The sequence below is a fragment of the Dreissena polymorpha genome, chromosome 1, assembly GCF_020536995.1.
Source record: "Dreissena polymorpha isolate Duluth1 chromosome 1, UMN_Dpol_1.0, whole genome shotgun sequence".
Taxonomy (NCBI): Eukaryota; Metazoa; Mollusca; class Bivalvia; order Myida; family Dreissenidae; genus Dreissena; species Dreissena polymorpha.
In genome coordinates, this window is record NC_068355.1 from 105,960,063 (window position 1) to 105,986,797 (window position 26,735).

Sequence of the window (26,735 nt, forward strand, 5' to 3'; positions counted from 1 at the left end):
ATAATCAACATTTTCTACCAAAAATATATTATTATCCATGATGTCACCATGGCAGAGTATAATTCCGTGTACACATGTAGCATAAAGTTGGTTATTTTGACAGTCGTCAAATTGCAACAAAATTTTCATAAATCATTTGCAGTAACTGCACTTTTCCCGGCATTTTTAGATTATGTAACGATTTGGTCACTTAATTATGACGTTTGTTAATATATGACGTCACAGTATCATCTTGTTCGATCAAGCAACAGATAAAAACAGTCAAGTTTCTGCATCTTTCTCGCTACTGATTGATACCCAGTTATGTACAAGAATGACATTGATCATTCCCATTTTGATACTGATACTTTCAAATCTATATGCATTTGTATACAAGCAAATTTCTGATTTCAATACCCATATCTATACTTAGATGCTCAAAACCATACCCATATCTATAATTTAAGTTGAAAAACACACCCCAAAAAAATCGGCACACCCCTATATACCGTATATAGGAAGTTAACCCCCCGGGTCTGGAGTGCACCTAATTACGTTCAGCATTATTCATTATTCAAAGATTGAAGGGAGGTATATAGGAGTTGGCTTTAGATTGTCCGTGTTAAGTTTTCAAAATATAAAATGGCGTTTGATCTTATTTTACACTTATACTTGATTTCAACAATAACTCGCTTGATGATCAGTACAGTCACACACGTTATGGACATGACAGTTACTTAGATTATTAAAATGAAAGTCACACAATTTATGGACATGACAGTCACTTAGGTTATGGACGTTAAAGTCACACACCTGCGTTATAGACATGACAGTTACCTAGTTTAATAAAATTTAAGTCACACAATTAATGGACATAATAGTCACTTAGGTTATGGACGTTAAAGTCACACACATTATGGACATGACAGTTTAATAAAATTAAAGTCACACAATTTATAGACATGACCGTCACACAACTTACCGACATTACAGTTACTTAGATTATTAACATTAAAGTCACAAAATTTATAGACATAACAGGCACTTAGGTTATGGACGTTAAAGTCACACAAGTTATAGACACAACAGTTACTTAGTTTAATAAAATTAAAGTCTCACAATTTATGGACATGACAGTCACTTAGGTTATGAACACAATTAAGTCACACAACTTACGGACATTACAGTGACACAACTTACGGTCATTACAGTCACTTAAATTATTAACATTAAAGTCACACAATTTATGGACATGACAGTCCCTTAGGCTATGGACAATTAAGTCACACAACTTACGGACATTACAGTGACACAACTTACGGTCATTACAGTTACTTAGATTATTAACATTAAAGTCACACAATTTATGGACATGACAGTCACTTAGATTATGGACAATTAAGTCACACAACTTACGGACATTACTGTGACACAACTTATGGTCATTACAGTTACTTAGATTATTAACATTAAAGTCACACAATTTATGGACATGACAGTCACTTAGGTAATGTACGTTAAAGTCACACAAATTATGGACATGCCAGTTACATAGTTTAAAAAAATTAAAGTCCCACAATTTATGGACATGACAGCCACTTAGGTTATGGACAATTAAGTCACACAACTTACGGACATTACAGTCACACAAGTTAGGGACATGTCAGTTACTAAGTTTATTAATATTAAAGTCACACAATTTATGGACATGACAGTCCCTTAGGTTATGGACAATTAAGTCACACAACTTACGGACATTACAGTGACACAACTTACGGTCATTACAGTTACTTAGATTATTAACATTAAAGTCACACAATTTTATGGACATGACAGCCACTTAAGTTATGGACAATTAAGTCACACAACTTGCGGACATTACAGTCACACAAGTTAGGGACATGTCAGAACACAGTATTATGTGAATTGGGAATAAGACATCAAACTGGGAATGGACATCATTTTGGTGATTTTCTCAAACAAAACTATTCATTTCATGATCTACATATATTTTTGTAATATATTATCTATAATTTAAGCTTAATAAGAAATTTTCCATGACTTTTTCATTAACAGTGATTGAATTTGTATCATTTAAAGTGTATTTTGAAACCGTGTCCATGCGCGGCATGGACACAGTTTCATTTCATGAGGATTTTTTTTAATTAATAAAAAATCCAGTTTTAAAGTAAAATCAATTTAACCCTTTACCACTTAGATACGTATTTTGACGTATTTGTAGTCCCTTAGAAAGTTAAATTGAATTTAAGACCATTCTTACTAGATTCAAGTTTTAAAAGCTTCATTTTCAACCCTTAGATACTGATGAGCAGCAAACAGCATAAAACCTGAACAGACTGCGAGTTACTGGGAAAGGGTTAAATGAAGCTATTATATATGCAAGTATATGTTAAACTGCATATTGTGCACTTTTGATAAAACACAATTTATTCCCAAATTGATGTCTTATTCCCAATTCACATAATACAGTGTTTCAGTTACTAAGTTTATTAATATTAAAGTCACACAATTTATGGACATGACAGTCCCTTAGGTTATGGACAATTAAGTCACACAACTTACGGATATTACAGTGACACAACTTACGGTCATTACAGTTACTTAGAGTATTAACATTAAAGTCACACAATTTGTGGACATGACAGTCACTTAGGTGATGTACGTTAAAAACACACACATATTATGGACATGCCAGTTACATAGTTAAATAAAGATAAAGTCACACAATTTATGGACATGACAGCCACTTAGGTTATGGACAATTAAGTCAAACAATTTGCGGACATTACAGTCACACACGTTAGGGACATGTCAGTTAGTTAGTTTATTAATATTAAAGTCACACAATTTATGGACATGACAGTCACTTATGTTATGGATGTTAAAGTCACACACGTTATGGACATGACAGTTTCATAGTTTAATAAAATTAAAGTCACGCAATTTATGGACATGACAGTCACTTATGTTATGGACAAATAAGTCATACAACTTATGGACATGACAGTCACACAAGTTATGGACATGACAGTTTCATAGTTTAATAAAATTAAAGTCACGCAATTTATGGACATGACAGTCACTTATGTTATGGACAAATAAGTCACACAAGTTATGGACATGACAGTCACACAAGATATGGACATGACAGTTTCATAGTCTAATAAAATTAAAGTCACGCAATTTATGGACATGACAGTCACTTATGTTATGGACAAATAAGTCACACAAGTTATGGACATGACAGTCACACAAGTTATGGACATGACAGTTTCATAGTTTAATCAAATAAAAGTCACGCAATTTATGGACATGACAGTCACTTATGTTATGGACAAATAAGTCACACAAGTTATGGACATTCCAGTTAATTAGATTATTAATATTAAAGTCACGCAATTTATGGACATGACAGTCACTTATGTTATGGACAATTAAGTCACGCAACTTACGGATATGACAGTCACACAAGTTATGGACATGACAGTCACTTAGATTATTGACATTAAAGTCTCACAATTTATGGACTTGGCAGTCACTTAGGTTATGGACAGTTAAGTCACACAACTTTCGGACATTATAGTCACACAAATTATGGACATGACAGTTGCTAGATTGTTATTAAAGACACATTAGCAATAGGGATAAAAGACACTAGTGATGTAGTTCATATACACAAATCTTGCCTATTAATGACACAAAAAGTCATATAATCAAATAAAAAAAATATTACATTTCAGTGGCTTTACAGAAACAACCAAAGAACTTGGAGACCTTCTTAAATGATGTAGAGTTTACACTGAAGGAGGGGTTCTTAAAGGTATGAAAACATAAACTTTTGTTGATACATTAATATTTCTGTTACTTGCCTTTTAAATATGTTCAGTATTACAAACTGACTAAAATAAATTGAAAATCCATAACATTTACTGCAAAGTAACACGTTTTTCAACTATTCATTTTACTTTGATTTCAATTAAAAATGTGTGTACAAACATATTAACAATTTTGGCTTTACCTATACACATAATGTAGTAGTGTTTTTGATTTTATAATTCATTAGTCTGCACATCATTGACCGAAACTCTGGCATTTTATTATTTTTTGTTAATGATTTTATCCCTTCAAATCAGGATGTAGGTCAAGATACATCACCCACAGCCAGTAAATAGGTGTGCTCATCAACAGGTCAAGATACATCGCCCACAGCTGGTCAGGAGGTGTGCTCATCGGCAGGTCAAGATACATCACCCACAGCTAGTCAAGATGTTTGGCCATCAGCACATCAAGATATAAAAAAAACATTCCCTACAGCCAGTCAAGAGGTTTGCTCATCAGAACGTCAAGATACATCACACACAGCCAGTCAGGAGGTGAACCTTAGGAAATACACTGCAACATTAAGCAAGGTAAAGATTATATCTCGTACTTTGTGGGTTTGGAACTCATATAAATTTAACAGTGGATTATTATGCCCGGCCCCGGATCGAACGATCGGGGGTATATTGTTTTTGGCCTGTCTGTCTGTCATTCTGTTGAAAACTTTAACCTTGGTTAAACTTTTGCAATAATGAATAACTTTTGTAATATTGAAGATAACAACTTGATCAAATATATGGCTTCAAAGCGTCGTTGAAACTTTAACCTTGCTCTTACTTTTTCAAATGGCTTTCTAAGATCTCACTACTACTTTTCAGCTCACCTGATTACAAAATGCTCATTGTGAGGGTAGAGAAAACTCCTTTTCTGATAGAGCAAGAACTAGGGCTTAGATATTTGATGTGAATCTTGTCTATTAGAAAATCGGTAGCTTTTTGGTCATGTTTTGGAAATTTATGCTGAACAAGCTCATCTGAGAAGAACAAAATAGCAGAATCTTTGGTGTCCTATTGATTTAATTATCGCCACTGTAGTGTGTGTTGTCAGAAAAAAGGACTATATATTTTGTAATAAGTTTTGAATTAGTGTTGCTTGCTTCTATTTGAATAATATTCTTTTTAACTTTTTCAGAAGCATGGACGAAGATGTCCACACTATATCAGATGAGGATGAAGAGGAATTTGAGGGAAAGAGAAAAAGGAAGCCCCCCAAAAAGGCTGCAAAACGTCAGATATTCACAGAGGTAGAAACAGAGGAAATAAAAACTTACTTTAGTGTATATCTAAAAAATGGAATTTGTCGGCGGAAACCGCAGGTTGAAGATGCCAAACAGAAAAGTCGTAAAAAAAATGGGCACATTTGGAAAAGGTCAAGCGACAAGATAATTAAGAAAATTTTTGCAATGAATCATAAGAAAAAAATAAAAACATGTTGTTTACTACCGGTACTCGGATGGAACATTATAAGAATACCTTCGAGAGACATTGAAAAGTTCATGCAACAGTGACTTGGCAAATATGGGTGATGTTTGTATGCAAGTGGTAATTTTTGCGTGAGCATTTTATTTGTTGAATTGAAACTTTACTATGTATATGTTTAAAGGTGGAAAAGAATCTGGTATATTATCAACCGTTAAAAATGCTTATACTAAAGCTTAGATACAATATTTTCCTTTTTGCTTCATTGATGCTTTTGAAATGTACCTTATTTATTTTCTTATATACCTGATTTCAGTTTACAAATAATTATAAGTAAAGTTTAAGGTATAGAATAAAAACACATGTTATGAACATAAGGTCACAAATGAATTTTAAAATCAAGCTCTACTTGTCACTACTTAGGAAGAAACATTTTTCAAAATAGATTCTTTTTTCTCCTGTGGTTTTTGATATTTAAAAAAAAGGAGATTGTGTGTCCTTTCCAAAAGTCGCTAATAATATGCAACTTAAGCTGCCATATGTATGGTCCAAACTTGAAGAAAATGTTTTTGCAAGACCAATATGGCATCTGGGTCATGTGGGTCCAAAAGCTAGAATGTGTGCAAAAATTTACAAAAATAATTGTAAATATGCTTGAAGACACATTTTTGATCCATTTTTTAAAGATAATATTAAGTTTGACAAATCTTAAGGAAACTTTGTCTTAAGAAAGAGTTGTCTAGACATTTTTAGTTTGAAATTGTTATTACAAAATACATATGCACACACCCTAAGCATGTTTTTTGTTTTACAGTTACTGGTTTGTAATATTTAAAAAGGACGAGGCAGTTGAATAAAACACTGACAATTAGTTTTTTCTGATGTGAATGTTTACCAGTATGATTGGAATAATTTTTGTCATGCCGCTGGCAGTGAGCTCGATATAGTTACCACAATGGCACTTGCGTGTCTGTATGTTAGTCAGGATTGCTTGTCCAGGCTGTATCGCTCTTATGCATTGACACTTTTTTTTTAATAACTGCATTATTGTTAAACACCATGAGCCGCTTTGCAACACAAAAGATCCAGGTCTCTAGCTCAAAGGTCAAGGTCACACTTGAAATATCGTCAAATATAAATCCGTTGTATGTGTTCTGCGAGTTTGAAAGTCCCACTACACAAAAAAGCCACATGTCCAACACGTGGGTGTATGCGCATGCGTCGATTAGAAAGCCTGGTGTTCATTGGCTCGTCGTTTTCATAAACAGGCTTCTGATTGCCTCAGATATAGTCGCTCAAGTCGCTATAAGAGTTCAAAGGTCAAAAATTAGCATTATACACCTTGTCCAGTCTGTATCTCCCTTATGCATTGACACTTTTTTTAAATAACTTGGCATAATTGTTCAACACCATGAGCCGGTGTGCAACACGAAAGATCCAGGTCTCTAGCTCAAAGGTCATGGTCACACTTCAAATATCGTCAAATATAAATCCGTTGTATGGGTTCTGCGAGTTTGACAGTCCCACTACACAAAAAAGCCACATGTCCAACACGCGGGTGTACGCGCATGCGTCAATTAGAAAGCCTGGTGTTCATTGGCTCGTCGTTTTCATAAACAGGCTTCTGATTGCCTCAGATATAGTCGCTCAAGTCGATATAAGAGTTCAAAGGTCAAAAATTAGCATTATACACCTTGTCCAGTCCGTATCTCCCTTATGCACTGACACTTTTTTTAAAATAACTTTGCATAATTGTTAAACACCATGAGCCTGTGTGCATCACGAAAGATCCAGGTCTCTAGCTCAAAGGTCAAGGTCACACTTCAAATATCGTCAAATATAAATCCGTTGTATGGGTTCTGCGAGTTTGACAGTCCCACTACACAAAAAAGCCACATGTCCAACACGTGGGTGTATGCGCATGCGTCGATTAGAAAGCCTGGTGTTCATTGGCTCGTCGTTTTCATAAACAGGCTTCTGATTGCCTCAGATATAGTCGCTCAAGTCGCTATAAGAGTTCAAAGGTCAAAAATTAGCATTATACACCTTGTCCAGTCTGTATCTCCCTTATGCATTGACACTTTTTTTAAATAACTTGGCATAATTGTTCAACACCATGAGCCGGTGTGCAACACGAAAGATCCAGGTCTCTAGCTCAAAGGTCATGGTCACACTTCAAATATCGTCAAATATAAATCCGTTGTATGGGTTCTGCGAGTTTGACAGTCCCACTACACAAAAAAGCCACATGTCCAACACGCGGGTGTACGCGCATGCGTCAATTAGAAAGCCTGGTGTTCATTGGCTCGTCGTTTTCATAAACAGGCTTCTGATTGCCTCAGATATAGTCGCTCAAGTCGATATAAGAGTTCAAAGGTCAAAAATTAGCATTATACACCTTGTCCAGTCCGTATCTCCCTTATGCACTGACACTTTTTTTAAAATAACTTTGCATAATTGTTAAACACCATGAGCCTGTGTGCATCACGAAAGATCCAGGTCTCTAGCTCAAAGGTCAAGGTCACACTTCAAATATCGTCAAATATAAATCCGTTGTATGGGTTCTGCGAGTTTGACAGTCCCACTACACAAAAAAGCCACATGTCCAACACGCGGGTGTACGCGCATGCGTCAATTAGAAAGCCTGGTGTTCATTGGCTCATCGTTTTCATAAACAGGCTTCTGATTGCCTCAGATATAGTCGCTCAAGTCGATATAAGAGTTCAAAGGTCAAAAATTAGCATTATACACCTTGTCCGGTCTGTATCTCCCTTATGCATGGACACTTTAAACAAATATTTCTTGTTGTTTTTTGTCAGGTTTTTTAAATTTTTAATTGTGTCTTTGTCCAAACAGGATACCAACTTTTCTTTATTGACACCGGGCTCGACAGGCATCTAGTTCTGAAGTTCATGTCACGTGTGTGTATAGGTAAATGGAGATATATTTTATGCATATTAACTGTCTATACATGTTGTAGATAGGATTTATACTGAGTCTGTAGAAGAATACGACATTCAATTTCAATATTTGTTTGACTTTCCCTAAGTGTTGTTATGCTCAACTTTTCAAAGAAAATGAGAGCTATTGTACCCACCGCGGCATTTGCTGTTGTTAATTTTTTTTAAATAAATCAAATAACTTTGGGAAAATGTTATTTGTATTTGTCAATGTTAGTTTTTCATTACAAAAGCTTAAATTACAAAACTTCAATGCACTGAAAAGTACGTGTGATCTGAGATTATACTCTGTAATAACTTGAACATATTGAAAATTAACATGTGATCTGAGCAAATATGTGACAAGTATTCAGAAAAGTTGACCAGCGCTGTCCTCGGACAGCCCTCGTTTTTAATTGTTTTATTTTGTTCCATTTAGTTCTGCTGCAGTAAAATCCATTTGCGAACATAGTTAAATCTGATATTTACTAATCTTTACACTCTTCCTACAGAGACGGATATTTTAGTTTAAGAATAAGGTCATATTTTTTTCAGTTACATTTTAATTATATCTTTCTTTGATGACCCACAATAATTGATGTTAGGTTCATATTAGTGACATCCCACAACCATTTTGTTATTAATATGCTATTAAAGTTTGTCCAGTATGCCTGCATTTTGTCATTTACTGGTTTGCAACATTGTTTTGAATAGACCAATGATGCACATTACTTTTGACCATTTTATCTTGCAGGCAAAATATTCACTATATGTCTTTAAATACACCTCTGAAAAATAAAAAATGTGTAGTTTTTAGTCATGTTGTGTAAATGTACCTGAATGTATGTTAAATTGGTGGGTAACCATGGTCTTGGTTAGCGATGCTTTATGTGATTTTGTATGGCTAAAGTGAGAAAGAGAAGAAATTACATTATGAAATGTTGCCATTTTTAATGTGTGAATCCAGTTAGTTGTGGTTAAGCGCAATTTGATGCACAATGCGGATCATTTCATTTATAATATTTTTGATATGATAAAGGAAACTTATGTCAATATTCCTTTTGCTTAATTTTTGGGGAAAGTGATTACAATGCTTGAACTTTTCTACATTCAAAGAATAAGTGTTTTATTGTTTCTTTAGAGCACTAGCATAGATTGCAAATACTTGATTGTATTACCGGTAGTTTACATTTATAAAAGTATGCATTCGTGACAGTTATTTGATACAATATGTTTTTATTGAACATATCTAACATATGTGTCATTTGTTGGTGTTTGTGTTAAATACATAGTTTTTCAGTGGAGTTGTAACTCTTTATTTGACATAATATGATCCCACAATTTATTTGGGTGAAAAGACACGCAGTGATATAGACACAGAAGTCTGAAAAACACACAATGTATCATTCATTAGAAACAAAAATGAAAAGACCCACGATACGATTTTGATAGTCCCACAAATTATTAAACACACAATGAATCATTCATGAGCCCGTCCGTCCATTCGTCCGTCCGTCCGGCCGAAAACTTTAACATTGCCCATAACTTTTGCAATATTGAAGATAGCAACTTGATATTTGGCATGCATGTGTATCTCACAAAGCTGCACATTTTGAGTGGTGAAAGGTGAAAGGTCAAGGTCATCCTTCAAGGTGAAAGGTCAAAGGTCAAATTTTGCAATATTGAAGATAGTAACTTGATATTTGGCATGCATGTGTATCTCATGGAGCCGCACATTTTGAGTGGTGAAAGGTCAAGGTCATCCTTCAAGGGTAAGGTTCAAGGTCAAATTTTGCAATATTGAAGGTAGCAACTCGATATTTTGCATGCATGCGTATCTCATAGAGCTGCACATTTGGAGTGGTAAAAGGTCAAGGTCATCCTTCAAGGTCAAAGTTTGCAATATTAAAGATATCAACTCGATATTTGGCATGCATGCATATCACATGGAGCTGCACATTTTGAGTGGTCAAATGTTAAAGTCAAGGTCAAAGGTCAAAATTTTGCAATATTGAAGATAGCAATTTCATATTTGGGATGCATGTGTATCTCATGGAGCTGCACATTTTGAGTGGTGAAAGGTCAAGATCATCCTTAAAGGTCAAGGTCAAAGGTCAAATTTTGCAATATTAAAGATTGCAACTCCATATTTGGCATGCATGCGTATCTCATGGAGCTGCACATTTTGAGTGGTGAAAGGTCAAGGACATCCTTCAAGGTCAAAGGTAAATATATGGCTTCAAAGCGGCACAGTAGGGGGAATTGTGTTTCACGAACAGAGCTCTTGTTGTGTTAAGCGTTACTCAAAAGTATTGTTGCTAGGGGGATGATACTATTGCAAACATATCAACCAACATGTGAACTTAGGAACCTCCATAGTTTGGTTTCAGGGTTCGCACAGACCTTGAAAAGTGCTTGAAAATCAAGGTTTATCTTGAAAAGTGCTTAAAAACGATCTGGAGTGCTTAAAAGTGCTTATTTTCAGCCATGGCCTTGAAAAATGCTTAGAAAGTGCTTGAATTTGGCTGGAAAAGTGCTTGAAAAACAGATAAAAATATTTAATTTCCGTGAGTCGGAAATCTTAGTTTTTTTCACGATTTATGACGGTTCCGATCTAATTCATACGGGCAGGTACTGGATCGGTACGGGTTGGTACATGTTTTAGAACGTAAGGGAGGCAACTACTATTAATCTTCCGCCAATTGGTCTACTTTGGTTTTTGTTGTACGCATTATGCCATTACGGTGCTGACAAGTTGAAATATGCCAGCGAATAAGTGTATTTTTCAGAAAGGGTGGCTTTTGAAGTACCCTTGGGTTGTTGACAATGCTGATTCTAAAGTCAAAGCATATTGTAAAGAACACAGAACAGGTATAGATTGACAGTATGGGGGAAACAGCGTTGAAAAGCCACCTAAAATGCAGTTTGTCTGTGAAGCAAATTCATTCGGTTAACCCAGTTAATTCAGATGTACTATCAACTTGCCAATAGAGAATCAAATGCCAAAAAACGTTAAATATTTCCGTTAAAATTTTGGTCTTTTTGCTTTTGTGTATATATGACAAGATTTAAAAATAAATGCTATTATATCATTTTTCTGTATTATTATTTTGCCACAGTATACTTCTGATTTTTTGCAAAAATGACCAATGAAAGTACAACAATGAAAAATATCATATGATCACAAAAACTAAAAACTAAACAGTTTATAACGCTGTCATTTAACCATATTTCAGTTTTAAAAAGGTTTCATTGAAAATAAATAAACATTACCTATAATGAAATGACGTAAACAAAATCACTCACTATCGCCAATAAAGGATCACTGTTTACAGCATTATCTCCCCTGTCAAATCAACAGTTGGAGCATCTTTTCACAAATTTGTAAAAATTTACATTTATCCAAGGGACACACTATGCAACAATTGTTTTTGATTTGATTATACTTTTTCATGAAATACACAATAGTGACCCCCTATTGGTGTGACCCCCTATTGGCGAGTTGACTGTACTGCAAAAGACAAAAAGACAAAAAAGTTTCACTTGACTGATTGTCAAATAAATTAGATGATACTGTGAAGAAACTGCAATCTGTTTAAATGAGTGCAGACTCTCAGTCTGAACATATACAGTGCACTATTGCATCTATAACAGATTTTACATGTACATGTGTACCTGCTGTAGAAAATTACTTAATAAGTATAATTTTTACAAGCCTCAAATAATACATGGCATTTTATATTGCCGTTGCGAGATTCTGTACATTTGTAGTTTTCTATTTTTACTTCAGAATTAATTTGTATCAGATGCATAATTGTCTTTAACATTTTGTAGCAGCTATATTATACCACTGGAATATCTGTTAGTAACATTTAGAATACATAATGATATTCAATACAAATAACCGGTTTTTTTTGGTATGTGTAATGTCTTGGTCAATTACTATATCATAATGAAATATCTTACTTTTGATTTAACAGTTGTTACTGTAGCAGGGTAGTGCAGACTGTTGAAATTCACATAGAATGTTAGGCAAGAAGAGACCAATTTAGCGAAAATATTGTCAGTATTGTCCACAGAATAATATACAGTTTTCAGTAGGTCGGACTAAAAAAGTGCTTGGATTTGGATTTTTTCCCTTGAAAAGTGCTTAAAAAGTGCTTGAATTTCATAGGAGAAAATCTGTATGAACCCTGGGTTTGTATACATTGCACATAACCAGAGATATTAGCCTATAAAAAAAAAAATACAACTCTGTATGTTCTAAAAAAAAACTATAACTCGAGGGCAAACATATTCACCTGAATATGAACCTTAATAATTTGGTTTTCAGGTTTTTGACATAACTATTAAAGTCTCCTTTTTATATAAAAATAAATAAATACAATTTTCACTTGTGTTGCATGTTACTTAAAACATATTACTGCTAGACGGCTGAAACTAAGAAACATAATGACCTTCAGGTGAACTTGAGCACCTTAATATTTTGCTTTGTTTTTTTTCCGTCAAAACCAGATTTGTACCCTGTTTTACTACACACAAAAAATTGAATTGTTAAACTTGTGTCACCTGTTATCCAAAATGAATTACTGCTTGAAGGGTGAAACTTTACAAACAAATTAACCAGCATTTGAGCTTTCCCACTAATTTTTATTTGCCAGTAGCAGACATTCCCAAAAGTGCCACACCGTCGGACCTGACCGACGTTTTTAAGACAGGTCCGATTAAAAATATTATATTGCCAGTCCGAATGTCCGGCAAATAATTCAAGAGATTAAGTGCATTTATTTCAAAGAATTAAAACTTGAAAAAAGCATTTGTTTGGTTAATATTCATGAAATGTTACTGCTTACAGCACTGAACACTTCATCCTTTGTGCTTAAAGCTGTTTTTTACGGTTAAACAAAAACACGGTCTGCAACTCAGATTGTTGCAATTGGGGTATTAACAGTTCATTCTGGATCAAATTTGGCTTCATAGTGCTTTTTCATTGATTTATATATCTTTGTAAACAGTTTATTGACATTTGAAGTTTAATTTTTAGTTGTCATAATTTCGCGACAAGGGCTGCAACAATTCCAAAAAATCTGTTCGGATCCGAATTCAAATATGGTTCCTTACAGTTTTTTGGATCCGGATTTCTCAGAAGAAAAAAAGAGAATTGTATGTCTAAATTAAAGAAATCAATGTTTTAGAAGTATAATTTGACTACAAAGCATTAAACATTTATCAACAAAAAACATAACAAAGTTCTCGTTTAAAATTTTAGCAATGTCAAAACAAAACGAAACCTTAAGGTTTATTCACTTAATAGTTTGCTCGTTAATATACACTTTTCACTGTTCATACAGTTTGATGTTTGTTTTCACAAAATTAACATATCAACATTGTGCGGGTCCAGGCAAGCCCTATGAGCACTGACGAGGTCTCCTGCCGTGGAGAAGATTCTCTCACTGGGAACTGAGGTTCCTTTCATCACAAGATAGCATTTAAACTTAGTATATGACGAAAGAAGCTTTTAAGACATTACATGATGCAGGAACACAATTTGACAGGTCGCGAAATTATGCAAAATTTACCTGAATAACCTTTAAGCCACACTGGATCCACTACCGTGATTTTTAATACAACTCAGAAAGACAATAAGGATTGAAAACTTACTTATTGCCATTAGGAATTGCATTTGTAATGTGTAAATCCTCCATGATTTCGAATTAGTTTTGCTTGCGGGGCTCATTACAAAATATCCAATGACACTCTTATACAATAAAAGCCGAAGGGTCTCGAATGATCTGCTATTTGACTGTCACTCGTCAATAAATATTGACTATTACACGTATGATTTATCTTTTAAACAGAACCAGTCTGTATAAAAAACACAACTTGTGATAACAGCGCTAGGTTACATACGACTATGAAAATAAATATCGGGAACCGAAAGTTCCAGGGGTGGATCCGTACCCGCGAATCTGAAGTTGGATCCGATATCATCGGATATTTCGGGTACCCGTTGCAACCTTTGTGACCTGGAAACATTTGTCATTGCAATTTTCTTAATTCCGATAATTGCTTTGTGCTTAAAAACTTCGTCTTTTAAATGATGTAATTGATATCCCAAAAATGTTCTGTTGTTTTAGGTACTGCTTTGATTCCTAGCAAGTATAAATGTGATTTTTTTGTAAAAATAGTTTATTTAAATTCTTCACTGTCACAAATAACTATTTGATCTGAAAACACTTGTTTTAAGAACAATAATTATTGGCTTCCAGTATACAATTTTTATGTCCCCCACTATAGTAGTGGGGGACATATTGTTTTTGCCCTGTCTGTTGGTTGGTCTGTTGGTTTGTTGGTTGGTTGGTTTGCGCCAACTTTAACATTTTGCAATAACTTTTGCTATATTGAATATAGCAACTTGATATTTGGCATGCATTTGTATCTCATGGAGCTGCACATTTTGAGTGGTGAAAGGTCAAGGTCATCCTTCAAGGTCAGAGGTCAAATATATGTGGCCAAAATCGCTCATTTTATTAATACTTTTGCAATATTGAAGATAGCAACTTGATATTTGGCATGCATGTGTATCTCATGGAGCTGCACATTTTGAGTGGTGAAAGGTCAAGGTCATCATTTGAGGTCAGAGGTCAAATATATGTGGCCCAAATCGCTTATTTTATGAATACTTTTGAAATATTGAAGATAGCAACTTGATATTTGGCATGCATGTGTATCTCATGGAGCTGCACAATTTGAGTGGTGAAAGGTCAAGGTCATCCTTCAAGGTCAGAGGTCAAATATATGTGGCCCAAATCGCTTATTTTATGAATACTTTTGCAATATTGAAGATAGCAACTTGATATTTGGCATGCATGTGTATCTCATGGAGCTGCACATTTTGAGTGGTGAAAGGTCAAGGTCATCCTTCAAGTTCAAATATATGGGTCAAAATTGCTCATGTAATGTCACTTCTGCAATATTGAAGCTAGCAATTTTATATTTGAAATGCACGTGTATCTCATGGAGCTGCACATTTCGAGTGGTGAAGGGTCAAGGTCATCCTTCAAGGTCAAACGTCATATAGGGGGACATTGTGTTTCAAAAACGCATCTTGTTGAATTTCCAATTGAATAATTGCATTGTTTTTAACATTTTGGTTTAAATATTTATGCCCCCCTTCGAAGAAGAGGGGGTACATTGCTTTGCTCATGTCGGTCGGTGTGTCGGTCTGTCGGTCCGTCCACCAGGTGGTTGTCAGACGATAACTCAAGAACGCTTATGCCTAGGATCATGAAACTTCATAGGTACATTGATCATGACTAAAGATGACCCCTATTGATTTTGAGGTCACTAGGTCAAAGGTCAAGGTCACGCTGACCCGAAATAGTAAAATGGTTTTTGAATAACTCAAGAACGCATACGCCTAGGATCATGAAACTTCATGGGTAGATTGATCATGACTCGCAGATGACCCCTATTGATTTTAAGGTCAAAGGTCAAGGTCACGGTGACCCGAAATAGTAAAATGGTTTCCGGATGATAACTCAAGAATGCATACGCCTAGGATCATGAAACTTCATGGGTAGATTGATCATGACTCGCAGATGACCCCTATTGATTTTGAGGTCACTAGGTCAAAGGTCAAGGTCACGGTGACCCGAAAAAGTAAAATGGTTTTCGGATGATAACTCAAGAACGCATATGCCTAGGATCATGAAACTTCACAGGTAGATTGATCATGACTTGCAGATGACCCCTATTGATTTTGAGGTCACAAGGGCAAAGGTCACGGTGATCCGAAATAGTAAAATAATTTTCGGATGATAACTCAAGAACGCTTTTGCCTAGGATCATGACACTTCATAGGTACATTGATCGTGACTCACAGATGACCCCTATTGATTTTCAGGTCAGTAGGTCAAAGCAGGCTGTCAAGCGGTCATACTTTTTCCTACTTTTTCCTACTATTTCCTACTTTTTCATAAGGATCCTACTTTTTCCTATTTTTTTGCCAAATCTTCCTACTATTCCTACTTTTTCATTTTCAATGGAGAATTATTATTTTTTAAAGAGTTTATTTAGTAAACTTGCAGGATGAATGAATCTATGGCATGACTGTATCCCTGTTAATGTGCATTCATCTAGATGAGACCTGACAACCCATGCTGACTGTCTGCTAGCACCTCTTCAGGAGCATAAATATTTATTTCTTATGTAACTTTTAAAATTATTGACAAGTTTTTTTTTTAAGTAACAATAGTGCCTTGTTTACTTCCTTAGCATTTGTACACTGCAGACTTCACTACCTTACACAGTTCCCAGTGATGCAAGAGCTGAGGGAACCCATTGTTTATTCCAGTTTTATTTTGTTTCCATTGAAAACAATTTGACCAAACCTTATGCATGTTTACATGATATTGCTGTTTGGAATTTAGAGATATAGAGATATATGTATTGTATGAGTGGTTATGTAATATGGAATTTATTACACAAGTTATTGGAAAAAAGATAAAACTGATGCTTTGCCAAGTTTTCATCATTTACAAATATAATGTAATAAATTCTGTATTACATGACAACGGATATGATGTTCTATTGATATCATAGGTACATCATGTTAAGTAATTAAAGATAAATGCACAGAGCCTAAATGCCCTGATACATTTTTATGCTCCCGGTAGGGTGGCATATTGCAGTTGTACTGTCAGACCGTTTGTCTGTCTGTCTGTCTGTCTGTGTGTGTGTGTCCGTCCGAAAACTTTAATATGGGCCATACCTTTTGCAATATTGAAGATAGCAACTTGATATTTGGCATGCATGTGTATCTCATCAGCGATTTTCCTCCTTCTTTATAAAGTACCGGTAAACGGCACTTTCCCAATTACGAAAAAAATACAAATTTCCCAATTGCTGTCCTTAAATTCCCAATAAAAGGTAAAAAAAAAAATTTTTTTTTTTTTTTAAAGCAACATTTTGTTAGTTTCCCTTTGCAGCTCTATAGCTTGAACCTAGGTTTATATAATATTGACAGCTTGAAAACACTTGGTTATCAATTTTAAAGTATTTGGGAGCAAAAAATCAAATACACCAATTTCCCAATTTGAGGTTTTCACGACTCGATTTTTCCCAATTTTGAGGTTTTCACTACTCGATTTTTCCCAATTGGACCGGTACGGGTACTTTTCCCAATTGGACAAGGAAAATCGCTGCTTATGAAGCTGCACATTTTGAGTGGTAAAAGGTGAAGGTCATCCTTCAAGGTCAAAAGTTAAAAAATACAATCCATGGCAAGTAATAAGCTTTAAAAGGGAGATAATTTCTAAACCTGCCAAATGATATATTGAAATTTTATTTCAAAGCTGCGCAATAGTGGTCATTGTGTTTCGGTGTTTCGGACAAACACAATTCTTGTCTAATGATGCCATAGCTAGTGAGGTAACTTCAAGGTGTTAAAGCGAAGTATTAAAATTATTAAACGGCATTATTACACTCCCGCAAAGTCATCAATAATGTAAAAGCCATTATTTGAAAATGGAATAAACAATGTAGTGCAACTGTTTCATTGCCCAATCAATGATGTCATAAAAGATGTCAGGTGATTAGGTCCCATCTCAAGTTGCATAATCTGCTCTGCAATGACCAGTCATTTTGAATGTAACTTAAGTCATTATAACTGCACCCTATTGTCAATTTAAAGGTTTCACAATGTAGCTGTAGCAGAGCATTGACACTGCTTTATATACTAGTATTAATCTTGTACAACAAGTTGGTGTATCACTAAATAAATTTGGTCTTCTGCTTAAGGATATAACATGCACAATATAATTACCATTTTTATATTGATACACAGAAGACCTCTAACCACTTATTTGATGATACACCAAAATGAACAGCATCTAATTACATGTATACTTCTTTATCAGGGTAGCTTTGCTTGAAACTTAATTATCATAGATACACTATAAGTGCTAAAATTCCTAGTGGGAAAACAAAGTTTAACCCTTCATGGATGGAGAAGTTGGACAACAGTGGAACAACACTGGGATCATGGTGCAAGAGAGATACCGGCAATGAGTTTGCAAGATATTGTACTGTCTGAATGAAGTCCATCTTGCAGTAATTCTGGTGCTAATCAACTTATAAGTCATGCAGATGGATAAAAACACAAGGAAAACATGAAATACATGCATGATAATTCACAAAAGCGTTTGTTTGGAAGTACCCAAAAGCCAAGCAGCTCTCAGGGTTGTGGGGATAAATCTATCTGTATGCAAGTACATCCATCACACAAGGAACAGGTACAAAAGGCTAAAATCTTCTGGGCCCTTAAGGTAGCTTCAAGTGGGTATCCATACAGAACATGTGATGGCACTCCTGCTCTGTTTCAAGCTATGTTTCCTGGACCTGTGTCTAAAAAATTAGTATTATGTATTCCTACTTTTGAGGGAAAAGTTCCTACTTTTTCCTACTTTTTTCCTACTTTTCTTGCAAAAGGAGTTCCTATTTTTTCCTACTTTTTGAAAAAAGGTTACTTGACAGCCTGTCAAAGGTCAAGGTCACATTGACAAAAACGTATTCACACAATGGCTGCCACTACAACGGACAGCCCATATGGGGGGCATGCATGTTTTACAAACAGCCCTTGTTTTCTTTAGAATACTATGAGTGTGTTGTTGTTTTGTTTGTTTTCATTGTTCAGTGTTGTATTTTTTATTAATTAGTCCGCTACCGGTTTCACCAGAGGGGACTTATGGTTTTTGCTCTGTGTGTTTGTGAGTCTGTCACACTTTTCTGGATCCTGCGATAACTTTAAAAGTTCTTAATATTTTTTCATTAAACTTGCAACATGGATAGATGGCAATATGGACATTATGCATGTCATTTCATTTTGTTCCAATGTCTAAAATTCTGGTTGCTATGGCAACAAATAGACTAGAAATACTGCTGAAAATGGTGGTTTTTTGGATCCTGCGATAACTTTAAAAGTTTTTAATATTTTTCACGAAACTTGGAACATGGATAGATGGCAATATGGACATAATGCTTGTCATTTCATTTTGTTCCTACGTCAAAAATGATGGTTGCTATGGCAACAAATACATATTTTTTTTAAATCTGAAAATATGGGAATTTCTGAGAATGGTGGAGCTGGTAGGGGACTTATATTGCTTGACAATAGTCTTGTTTTTTAAATTATCATTACGTCAATAAATTTGAGTTATTTTATGATATACAATAAATAACCAAAATATACGTGGATTGTATTTATTCCTATGTTGAAACTAATCATACATATAATAAATCATTGTATGTCAAAGTTATCAAATGCCTGTGATAAGTATTGGCCTAAAGGCCGCAGTATGTGGCTCAAAACCCTGTGAGCACTTGGTGTGTTTAATAATAATTTCCTAGCCGTGATGATTACTAATTTTGACTTGCACGGAGCATTACCGCGTATGTATACCTGTGCCAGTGACCCACTATATAACCCTCTGGCAGCTACACTATATAACCCTCTGGCATACACCAACCTTTACCGATAACCCATATATCTCACCAGTTATACCATTTGCCAGTAACCATGACACCACACGCCGGTAAACTCAATTACACTCTGGCTCCTAATGCGGTGCCAGTAACCACCAAACTTTACCAACAGGGTGTAGTGCCGGAAAGATCAAATCTACATGACCCCTGCAAGTCTGGGTAACCAACCAACCATGCAAGCAACCAACCAACCAAGCCTCGCCCTGTGCAGTTAGCCTTTTGCTTTAATGTTTACGTTAAGAGATGGGTTGTGAGTCCACTGCGTCATTACGGTGTTGTCCCGAAGGAGCCCCAAACAATGGCAGCGGAGAGCTCAAAACCCCTAGAATATACTTGTTTATTTATAAATTAATACTGATTTACCAAAATGAGTGGAACTGAGAAATTCAACAACCTGCACTCACAGAATTTTACGCCACAAATAAATTGAAACAATTTATTCCCCAAAATTCTGATAGCAAACCAGTACTAGCCACTTGGTCGATACAAATTGCAATGTTTACAAATGATTATGCCCTATATATTGAGGGTTATAAAAATTGCATAATGGCATCCCGCAGGGTGTCTAGATAGAACTCCAGCCCCACTGGTGACAAGTGCACCCCATCCGGGAGGAAAAAAACCCGGGATGTTTGCATCAATGTCCACAGTGATACTGGTGCTGCGGCTTGCCCACTGCACACACACTCGACCAAACCTGTTTACCGGGCGACGTTTGGATGTAATAATTTTCCTGGGGAGGGAAGAGCGCCAATTTATCCGGTCAATGATGTCCACCGAGATTACACTGTAACTCCAATATAGTGCGGTCCGTTATAACGCTGTGTCCAATATAACGCGGGGGGTCCTTGGATCCCGTTTTTTCTCCAACCTTCCATTTCTGATTCAAACCAATGTTATGCATCTTCATGTATTTTCAGAAAATTCAAAGATGGCGGCGATCACAGCCTGCTTGCTTTATCCGTCCGTTTAACCGATTTTAATCGATTTTAATCGATTAGAAGTTAAACGACACGAGAAAGCTAACTGGTGTTAATCTCTTGTGTAATGTCAATAAAGGTCAATAAAGGTGTGAAAACTTGCGAGTCAGTGTTTATTACATGTATTCTCTATCAGAGCGGCTCAGTGCGCTATTTTCAATAAGGTAAGTGCAAGTGGAATAATTATCAAATTAAAGTTATTCAAAACGATTAAAACATTTTTACTTTGATTTGATTGCAGTTTGTCCATATGAAAGGAGCAGCTGTGAAATATACTGCGCACAACTAGTATACTGCGCAGCCAGAGACTCGTGCAAGCAGAGAAAGATGACGGAATATTTCACATTTCATAGTGAATAGATGAATTACCTGTTAATGTTTTGTATGTATCGTGTATTGTATAAACTTTGACAGTGTTATCGTTTATTATATGCTATACATGCTTGATAAATAAAAAGATCTTTGTTTATGTTTAATGTTTCTGTTGTTTCTGTACGTGTACGAATAATAAATTAAATAATCCTAACGATTTATTTACGTGCTAATGCAGTATACTTAACAGAGATTCACTTCAATTTTTGCCATTTATCAGAAAGTCCACGGAAAGCACGATTTTTACATGACGCGTATGACGCAATAAAACATTTCTTTGTACATGTGTCGTATTGCATTCAATCTAAATTTAAAGTCGCTCGCCCAATTAAAGCTCTGTCCCATAATGCACTGTACTCTTTTTCTGAAAATTGGCGTTGGCATATGGATGTGCTTATGAATCTCATATTTCTCGTCATAAATGTTAAAGATTATTTTTTTCGTAATTGATGTTGTAATTATATTGGATTATCGGATGCATGTGCACATTAGAAAAGCGGTATGTATTACGTTATCGTTCGATTCGGTTTATATGCAAGTATTTTCTGATGACAACAGAGCATGGCAATACACAGGACCTATATTATAGGCTATACTTTACCTGTTTTTATATCCCCCTGCAATAAATTAGCTCAAAACTTATAACGCTGTCCGTTTATAACGCGGTTGCGTGGCTTGGACCCCGTCATCCGCGTTATATTGGAGTTACAGTGTATTGCTGTGTCTGCGAAAGCTGTCCTTAAATATTTAATTTCTCTCTTTATATTATTCCGTTCCTTTGTACATGAGTCGATGCACAGATCATTTTCGCCCAGATGGTATACCAATACCTTTGGCGGTGTGGACAGTAACACATTGGCTTCTATTGACCTCCGTAATGATGAACATGTCAGGCCGCCCATTCCCCACCATGCGATGCTTGTGGGCAGCCGCAGGTTCTCCATCGACCGATCTTTGGCTCTTGCTCCTGCCCGCTGAGGAATACTGTCCACAAGAATCCATACCTCTGTCAATAGCAAATAACATTTTGGGTGTACACAAAACAAAGGTCAATTGTTTATTCATATAAGTATACGTTATTTATAAGGTCTCACAGTGTAACTGCATAAAACTATATAAGCATGTATATCCGAATACAAGTCTTCTACGTGTCACTTATATTACTGTAAATCATAATGTTGTAGCCCAATTTAGCGAATATAGGTTCATTACTTTATTACAGTCTTGTCAGCATATATACAATCACAACATACAATAAAGCATAAGCATACTACTAAAAGCTGCCACTAGGAAGTATTGAGTTATAAGAGACTAGAGTATTAAATAAACATAAGAATCCTCATTCACTTATAATAAAATTAAAGGGAGCCAATCCCTGAATCCAAATTACAGGAACGGTAACGCCAAATACAGAGTTACCTCTCTGCGTTTTATACTGGTTTTGACAGCTCGTTATGGGCGCGACCGTCTGGGATGGATCACAAGTGACGTCACAGCTGTTAGCTGCTGTGCCCTAAATAACTCTTAAGGGTTATGATCTAATGTACTTTTAGTATGTGTCTGAAGTCCATCTCCCAAGTTTGGCGATGACTTTGGGAGGAACTCCTTTCCTTGCCAGATCCGTTGCGCGCCCAATTCTAAAGCTATGAGTGTTAAAGAAAGCGTTGCCGAATTCAGTACGGCAGAGGCATTTTGCTAGTACCGTGTTAACCTGCTGTCTGGTAACTGGCATACCCCCTTTATGACAAAATGCTGCAGGACCTACCAGTGACATAGCCAGATTCTCTGGACAGGACATATTGATTCCGCTGATTTGGGAATTTTGAGTGTGACCGCCGCGTTGTGTTGAAGAGTTTTTTACTTGGCGATGCGGATTGAGATGTATGACTGGTCTAACGACAATTCAACGTCGGACGTTCTGATTTGGTTATAAATTTCTGGTCGTTTAGGTGATACCAACTCGCTTATATGAAATAGCCCAAAATAGGCAAGGGAAAATATCGCAGCAAATAGAGTTGCCTCATACGAGTTGTAGCATACGTTTGGCAATTGCTGTATTACTTTGAAGAGGATTTCGGATGTGATCTGGCGTCTTCTGTCCTTGTTTATACCCATTGATCGAGAATAACCTTCTATAACCTAACTTAGCCTAAATTCTTCGGAAAACGATTTTTGGCCTTGTACTTGTTGCCAATAGTTAATTCCTGCCAAGTAAGTTTTGACCGTGCGGGTTGCTAAGCCTTTCTCAAAACAGTATGCTATGAACCATAAGATAACCTGTTCAGGTACTGGTTGCATTTGGGATATATGGTCAAGATCGCAAAATGCGTTAAAGGCATGAACACCGGTTTCGTATGCTGTGCTAGTATTTTGTGATATCGACTCTCATTAAAGAGATTGCTCTGTCTTGAAGATATTCCAGAGGTTCTCGGGGTACCCTCTGTGGTTCCTCGTCTGCTTCCGATGCCAAATTTCTGAATTTTGCCATCTGAAATCGAGATAGTGTGTTACATATTGTGTTTTTTGTACCTGGAACGTGGGATGCTCGGATTAAAATATTGAATTCCAAACATTTGAGTGTAAGGGGACGCATCAGCGTCATAACTTTGTCCGATTTCGAAGACCATGAGTTAAGTACACCTACAACAGCATTTTAAACCTCACCATGTTGTCCGCTCTCTAATTCAAGTAGTTTTCATCCAATCCTCACCAAACTTGGTCACAAGTTTTATCTAAATGATCTCTAGGACAAGTTTGAACATGGGCCATTCCGGGCCTAAAACTAGGTCACGGGGTCACTTAGTGCGTTTTTTTACATTCAGCATGGTGTCCGCTCTCTAATTCAAGTAGTTTACATCCGATCTTCACCAAACTTGGTCAGAAGTTTTATGGAGATGATCTGAAGGGCAAGTTAGAACATGGGCCTTTCTGGGTCAAAAAATAGGTCAAGGGGTCATGTAGTGTGTTTTAAAAATTGAGCATGGTGTCCGCTGTTTTTTGTGAAGACGACATTCAAAATATTATGTGTCAATGCGGCATGTTCGTCACGTCTGTGACAAAGCTCTAGTTTGTTTTGTTTAAGTGATGTTTTGGTCCTATGAATCCCAATCCGGTCCTGCAAGTTTTTTAAGTCCACAGGACCAAATGTCCTGTGGACTTTAAATACTTTTGGGAATGTCTGCAGTAGGGTGGCATATAGCAATGGCACTGTCTGTCCGTACGGCATTTCGTTTTCTGGAGTTTTTTACATAATGCTTAAATATATTGAGCTGAGTTTTGGAATGTGAGTCTACCTACATGACTTCCTGAAAATGCGTCTCCATCTATTTGTCAAGTAAACGAATTATATTTGTGACAATACAACTATTTTGCATATGTATTTCTTATGTATATGCAGTGCAGGTATAGCTGTTACTGTGTGTTGCAGACGGCCCCGCCTGGATAGAGGTGGTCACAGAGCTGCTGCTGAGTCTGATGTTCAAGGGATCAGCCATGTCCCGTAGTGTAGCTAACATCGTCATGGCAACCCTGGCAGAGCATGTCACCCCACAGGCACTGCAGCTCATAGTCGAGGTAAGACTGAATGAGAACAGATCTTAGTAACTAATTAAGTTTCAATTTTTTTGTCCTAAAAAATTCAGACAATATGTATAGCCACAAAACTCCTGTTTGTTCAGATCAGAGCTTTACAATTTGCAATGTCTCTTAGGTCCTGTTTGTTCAGATCAGAGCTTTACATTTTGCAATGTCTCTTAGGTCTTTGTTTTGAATGAGTTTTGCAGTTTCTTGAAAAACTTATGTAGATTGGGTTTTCGGAAAGGCATAATGATATGACAAATGAGCTATTTTGTATGCCTTATACAGGGCTTGTATCACTATTTTTGTGGAGTGGGCTTGTGCCACTTGATTGGTGCAACACTAAATATTTAGTCTGTATGCTGTCACTTGGTTTGAAATATAAGGCATACATTTTATTACAGTACTTTTGCAAGAAATGCCCTATATTTTTCATTGTTTTAAACAGTTGTCATCAACAATTTTGCCATTTTGCATACTGTATACATAGGATTCTTGAAAAATCATAAATATTGATAATATTTTAACCTCTTGTGCATTTAGTAAAATGTGTTTACATCTTTTTTTAAACGAATGGATCATACTTTAAACAGTATATAGTTGTAAAGGGATAAAAATAATTAATAGGCTATATTGTTGCACTTGTTTCACTTCTCGGCCATCAATGCATTACTTATATGATTTCAATTTCATCTTCCTTATACTTCAGTCCATTAACTCTTTTGTTAAGTGAATTCTTTGAAAGTGACTTTGATTCATAAAAGTGATTCCAAATTTGATTAAAGGGTTGATCCCAGCCTGTGCTGATTTTAATAGCTCGACTATTATATATGAAATATATATAGTGGAGCTATCCTACTCACCATGGCGTCGGCGTGAGCGTCTGCTTAAGCGTTAGCGTCTGCGTTAGAGTGCAAATGTTAAAGTTTTCGTACTTTGACATATTGCTTTCATATTTTGCATACTTGTTTACCAGCATGACCCCAACCTATAAACAAGAGCAGACAACTATCAAGCATTTTGTCATAATTATGGCCCCTTTTCCACTTAGAATATGCAGCAAATGTTAAAGTTTTCGTACTACCCCATTTATTTTCATCGTCCCTTGACACATTGCTTTCATATTTTGCATACTTGTTAACCAACATCACCCCAACCTATAAACAAGAGCAGACAACTCTATCAAGCATTTTGTCATAATTATTGCCCCTTTTATACTTAGAATATGCATATAATTTATAAATCTATGTTAAAGTTTTCGTACTACCCCAAATATTTCCTATATCCTTTGACATATTGCTTTTATATGTTGCATACTTGTTTAACTTCTTAATTTATGATCACATTTTATTATTACTTTGATAAAACAACACTTACCTGAATACCACAATGGTTTCCACCCAAACAATTCCCCATGCCCATACCCAGAATCCTTACCCCCCCCCCCCCCCAACCTCCCCGCCCCCTCCCCCCATTTTTTTTAAACATCATCTTATAAGCATCTAATAAATTACCACCCCCACATTATACCCCCCTCTCACCCCCAATTTTTTTTTAAACATCATTAATAAATTAACATACCCCTCATTATACCCCCCTCTCACCCCCTCCCCCCCCCAAAAAAAAATAAATATAAATTTATATGCCCCCAGAACGAAAGATCGGGGGTATATTGTTTTTGGGCTGTCTGTCATTGTATGTGTGTGTGTGTCCCATAACTTAAACCTTGGTCATAACTTTTGCAATATTCAAGATAGCAACTTGATATTTGGCATGCATGTATATCTCATGGAGCTGCACATTTTGAGTGGTGAAAGGTCAAGGTCACTCTTCAAGGTCAAAGGTAAAAAAAACAAGTTCAAAAACTTTAACCAAAACTTTAACCTTCTCTATAACTTTTGCAATATTGAAGATAGCAACTTGATATTTGGCATGCATGTGTATATCATAGAGCTGCAAATTTTGAGTGGTGAAAGGTCAAGGTAATCCTTCAAGGTCAAAGGTCAAATTTATGGCTTCAAAGCAGC

At 35.9% G+C, this 26,735-nt stretch overlaps 1 protein-coding gene and 1 long non-coding RNA gene across 25 annotated transcripts in view; both read left to right on the forward strand.

The window, feature by feature from the left end:
* Positions 1-26,735, forward strand: part of LOC127865166 (myb-binding protein 1A-like) — a 277,075-nt gene that overhangs the window by 207,194 nt on the left and 43,146 nt on the right. For all 24 annotated transcript variants that reach the window (XM_052405109.1, XM_052405110.1, XM_052405106.1 and 21 more), the window contains one exon: positions 24,560-24,705. In XM_052405109.1, the coding sequence (XP_052261069.1) occupies positions 24,560-24,705 (146 nt within the window). The remainder of the gene's footprint in view (positions 1-24,559; positions 24,706-26,735) is intronic.
* LOC127865283 (uncharacterized) lies at positions 3,458-5,576 on the forward strand. The gene is made up of 3 exons (XR_008042573.1): positions 3,458-3,820; positions 4,134-4,409; positions 5,011-5,576. It is a non-coding gene; the product is annotated as an uncharacterized LOC127865283 (long non-coding RNA).